This window comes from Diospyros lotus, chromosome 5 (genome assembly GCF_014633365.1).
Source record: "Diospyros lotus cultivar Yz01 chromosome 5, ASM1463336v1, whole genome shotgun sequence".
Classification (NCBI taxonomy): Eukaryota; Viridiplantae; Streptophyta; class Magnoliopsida; order Ericales; family Ebenaceae; genus Diospyros; species Diospyros lotus.
The window spans coordinates 38,885,209-38,890,023 of record NC_068342.1 but is presented as its reverse complement, the minus strand read 5'-3'; the positions used below and the strand labels follow the sequence as shown (position 1 = coordinate 38,890,023).

Genomic DNA, 4,815 nt, shown 5'->3' with positions numbered 1-4,815 from the left:
CAACTTAGGAAGAAGGTAAAAGTGTTGAGATCGGATAAATGTGGTGAGTATGAATTATTGTCTCTCTCTGAGTTCTGTGAGATTAATTGCATAATCCATCAAACCACGACACCTTATACACCACAGCAAAACGGTGTATCCGAAAGGAAAAATCAAATATTGAAGGACATGGTTAATTACATGCTCAACAGTTTAGGTTTACCTCACAACTTGTGGGGGGAGGCTTTGCTTACAGTGAACCTTTTGTTGAATAGAATTCCACATAAAAAAACTAATAAGTCTCCTTATGAAGTGTGGAATGGGAAGCAACCCTTGTACAAAATCCTAAAAGTGTGGGGTTGTTTGGCTAAGGTGCAAGTTCCTTTACCGAAAATGACCAAACTTAGACCAAAGATGATAGATTGTGTCTTTATTGGCTATGCTCTGCATAGTGCGGCCTTTAGGTTCCTGGTAATAAAATAAAAAATTTCTAATATTAACAATAACACCATAATGGAATCTATAGAAGTTGAGTTCTTTGAGAACATATTTCCTTTTACGGAAAAGAGACACAGTGACGGTAGATCCAAGAGGAAGTATGAGGTGAGCTCTTCTGAGGGTCAAGTTAGTCAGGAGATCGAGGTTGAACCTAGAATAAGCAAAAGAGTTAAGAAAGCTACTTCCTTTGGACTAGATTTCCTAACATACATGGCAGAAGATGAGCCTCAAACCTTTGGTGAGCCTATGGCATCTTTTGATGCTCCGTATTAGAAGGAAATTAATAGTGAGATAGAGTCCATTATGCAAAACCAGGCTTGGCCCTCGCGCACGCCGCCACCGTCGTCCGTCCGGTCGAGCGGGTCAAGTTATACGTGTATATATATATATATTTACATAAAGAAAATCAAAATTATTTTCTTTTTATTTATTGGTTGTCTTCTTCCCAACGACTGTCTGGTTTCCTACGCGCGGCCATAAATTCTTCCGACTATTCGCTTGCTCCAAACGTCGGGCATTTACACTGATGTTTAATGCCGGCGTCGATTGGAGCACCTCCGAAGCCCTATATAAGGTCGAATGCCCTTGGAGTCTGATCATCGAATCTCATCTCGTCTGGTGCTTCTCTTGTTCTCTATTTTGGTCGTGGAGAGTCGTTTCCTCAGAGTTCTGCCAGAGCCCCGTCTTCGTGGTTGCCGACGCCGGGTTGGTCGTTGTATCCTGTGAAGCAGTCGTCATAGCCTGTTATAACCAGTACAGGGCGCATCTGCCTTCAGGACAACGCCTCCTGGCGTGCTTTGACCGCTGTCGTTTTTTGCTGTTTCCCGGATCAGCTTCTCCAGCAAGTTCGGGTTTGAGTTTTAACCTCATTTCTTACTGTTCTGCTGTCATATCAGTGATAGTGTACTCGTTCTTTGCTGTCTCGAGTCACACATACGGTTTCTGTGTTGCTGGGATATGTAGACATATACTGTTGCTGGGGTATACAAGCTGGTTGGATATTCCTTGTATCTGTTAATATTGCTGTGAGTTTTCATCTCTTGTTGGTAGTTTTCTAACAGTTCGTTCCATGACCCATATGTAAGAGGCATATTCAAACACAAACTTCTAGATTAATCAATCGTGAGTAGTGTAGTTGTAGGATGATGTAAACAATTAATATTTCTACAGTACATGATATTTTCTAATTACAGAGTAAAGGTAAACAATCAAATCTACAAGATGATGAATGATATAGACTTTCCCCCCACCTGCCTGCCTTCAGGTTGCACCCTCGGCAGCTCGTCTCATTTCAAGCAAAGCATCTTCAAAGCACTTGGCCAGGACTCGTGAGTCAATGATATCTTTGGCCACCAGGATTTGCATGTCAGCTCTGCCTGCATAGCTCACCATATGCATTGTGATTGCCTGTACCCAAACTTCTATCATCAAGACTCATCCCTGTAACTAAGCAAAATGATTGGAGAAGCAAAAGCAAGAAAGAATTGAGAGAAGAGAGTACATGGGGTAGGCTAGTGGTGTTAACCCTCATGTAAGTTACAGGATTTCCAGCAACTACGATCTCCTCTTGTGGCCCAATCACATTTGAGATCGTGAAGGTTGTGTTGCAGACCACCCTGTAATTAAGCCACCATGCAAGCTATCACACAATAACAGTACCCATTTTAGCAGAAGAGCAATGGCACAAAAACAAAGGTAATAATAATAAAGCTTGTGAGTTGTGGCAAAGATAGAACAGGAGAACTGTAATCTAATATGGAGTTTTGAACTGAACCTTTGGCCCAAAGAAGGACATGACAAAATACCCAATTCTGTATGAAAAGTGAGCCTCCAAAGAGAGTTTCTTCTGGTCAATCATCGCCTTAGCTCTCTTCACATACTGCATAGGATCGTCGCCGCCTTTGTGATAATAAACCGGCAAAAGAATCATACCGAATTTGTTTCCCCACCGCACGCCGGAATCGCGTTTCATCAAATCGGAGAGATCCTGATCGGAACCGACAATCATTTGAAATTCAATCCCAGCAGCATCGCAACAACATCGCAACAAGAAATGGATTTACCTGCATTCCAGGATGCTTCCTCAGGTTAACCATGGCTGTGCCGGTGATCCGAAGCCCTTCCGGCGGAGCTGAGGCCAGGCAATTGAGTCGAAATCCAATTGAAGATGCTAATGTTTGATTTGTTTGGATGAAAATGATGGCGAGGGTCGAGATTAATGTTACCTTCCGGTGATCGGATGTCCAGATATCTCGACAGCCCGGCAGAAATCACGCCGAAGAGCACGTCGTTGATCGTCTACGCAAATAGTGTAGACGGCGAAGGTCAGAATGGTAATTGAACTCTAAAAAATCTTCAAAGTTTTATATTAAATTTTATGTAGGTAAATTATTAAACACTAAATTAGAGATAAAATAAAAAATAATGTGAACAAGAGAATGTCACGTGGGTGGTGACATCAAAGGTTAGAATGGTAATTGACATGGATTTAACTAGGAACTTACGGCGCCAGCCACGGCCCTTTTCACCGATTTCATATCGTCCAGCCGAAACTTCGCCGTGGCGAGCTTCCTCGGCCAGAGCTCCACCCCCGCGCCGCCGCTGAGGGCGGTGCTCCGGTCCCTCACCCACAAAGCCCTCAGCATGAATTCCACGGCGAAGACCACCGTCAGGATCGCCGCTTTCATAATCTTCCACAAAATCGCCCTCCAATTCTCCCTCCTGGCCGTCGAAGAAGCCAGCGTCTGCCGGCGCTCGGGATCTTCCGCCGTCCGGAAGCACGCCAAGAACATCGACATCAGCGATATACCGTCTCCCAGAGCGTGATGGGCTCTGAAAACGGCGCAATTATGAGCCCTCAAGAAGTGAATCTCCCAGAGAGGCTTGTCCGTGCTGAGCTCCGACGAGACGGACAGATCGGCAACGTAGTCGTTGGCGGCCTCTTCGCCGGCCTCAATGTCTCCGATAGGGTCCTCGAGGACGATGATGTGGCGAGCGATATCCAATTGGGTCTTCCGCCAGTACTCGCGGCCGTGGCGGTCTCTAACCATGAGGCTGGAGAACCTCGGGAGCTTGACCATGGCGGAGTTTTCGATAATCGACGTGACCGCAGCGACGTCGATGGGGCGTTTGAAGCCGATGATGCAGTTGATAATTTGGTTCATTTCCGGCATCACGAACAGCCGGCTGGCCGGCGTCAGCGGCTCGTCCTTCTCCGCTTCCGGCGGTGCCATTAAGAAGATCAAAAACAGGGAAACCAAAGGCTTCGCTCTTTCGAAGAGCTCCGATTCTCCGCCGTGACTGGTGAAAATTGCTGGGTTCCGGAAGGACTCACTCACCCGTGCCTGGATCTTTAATAAAATATCAAATATAAAAAGGAATCTTAATAATCAAACCTAATTAAATTTAGGTCCGCCGTGACTAAGTAGGTTATGTGCACCAAATAAGCAAGTAATGGGAAGGATGAGTGTTTGAGAGAAGTTTGGGTACCATTTGACGTTGGCGTTATTCAATAGTTTGGGTCCCTCCTTTCAACATCATCTTATTGTCCTGCCCTTGTGTTGTCGCCTATCTAAGCATGGAAGAACCACGAAGCAAGTCCATTTGACAGAGAATATGGAAAATGCTACACGAATTGAAAGTTCAACAACTTGGTGAACAATTCTCTTGGTAAAATTATAAGTTTGTCCTTACTTTTTTCTTCCCCCCCCCCCCCCCCCACCAAATTTCCTCTTATTCTTTCTCATACTCTCACACTCTCTTTCTCTCTCTCTCTCTCTCTCTCTCTCTTTTCCTCCACCATTGTTTGCCGCCGTGACTGTTCTCACCGCCATTATAGTCGCCGTCGCAGCCACATCCATTGTCTTTTGCCATGGACGCAGTCATCTCCGTCGCTGTTTGCCTCCGACAAGTAGATAAACAAATAAACAAGGCAATCATGGCTTCAAACAAAGCTGCCACTGCAGCCAGAGTTGCCGCTATCAAAGCAGTTCAAGACCGAATCGATGAAAGATTTTCTGAAACTGACGCCTAAAAAACTCGTTTTGCTTTCAAGTGTATATTTAGTAAGCTGTATATACTACTACCGAAAGTTGAACCCACCCTGGTAAGCACAACAAGCTGATCGGCGATTGAGAGAAGAGTTTGTTTTCAAGTTTGATTGACCACACTGTAACTTGTATATAAATCCCCATCCAAATCAATGGAAGATGAAATTTTCTTAAGTTTTCTACTTCTTCTGTCCCTTTGGTATTATGCTTTCTGGTGGGATTGAACCATGAAATAACTCCCTTTCTGTGTTGACAGTAATAATGGGACACCTGGTTTGTTCCCTCTGAC

The 4,815-nt window shown here is 44.8% G+C and overlaps 1 protein-coding gene across 6 annotated transcripts; it reads right to left on the bottom strand.

Moving 5' to 3' along the window:
- Positions 1–1,567: 1,567 nt before the first annotated feature.
- Positions 1,568–3,956, bottom strand: LOC127802881 (wax ester synthase/diacylglycerol acyltransferase 11-like). Of its 6 annotated transcripts, none has more exons than XM_052338957.1 (6): positions 2,982–3,952; positions 2,703–2,775; positions 2,541–2,608; positions 2,252–2,464; positions 1,979–2,116; positions 1,568–1,898 (listed from the first exon to the last, which is right to left on the bottom strand). In XM_052338957.1, exons 1-6 carry the CDS (start codon positions 3,708–3,710, stop codon positions 1,863–1,865), a joined length of 1,257 nt encoding a protein of 418 aa, XP_052194917.1. In that variant the 5' UTR covers positions 3,711–3,952; the 3' UTR covers positions 1,568–1,862. The 6 variants fall into 6 exon arrangements, with proteins under 6 accessions (XP_052194917.1, XP_052194918.1, XP_052194916.1 ...); XM_052338958.1 differs by having other exon boundaries at positions 1,568–1,895; XM_052338956.1 differs by having other exon boundaries at positions 1,568–1,884; positions 2,982–3,948.
- Between the last annotated feature and the right edge of the window lie 859 nt (positions 3,957–4,815).

What these genes read in the sequence shown, in the direction of transcription:
- LOC127802881 (XM_052338956.1), bottom strand. Translation starts at nt 3,710, where the DNA reads ATGGCACCGCCGGAAGCGGAGAAGGACGAGCCGCTGACGCCGGCCAGC. An exon ending in GGACATCCGATCACCGGAAG is followed by an intron (nt 2,609 to 2,702) that starts GTAACATTAATC and finishes GCCTGGCCTCAG; the next exon opens with CTCCGCCGGAAGGGCTTCGG. An exon ending in ACACCACTAGCCTACCCCAT is followed by an intron (nt 1,885 to 1,978) that starts GTACTCTCTTCT and finishes GTTTGGGTACAG; the next exon opens with GCAATCACAATGCATATGGT.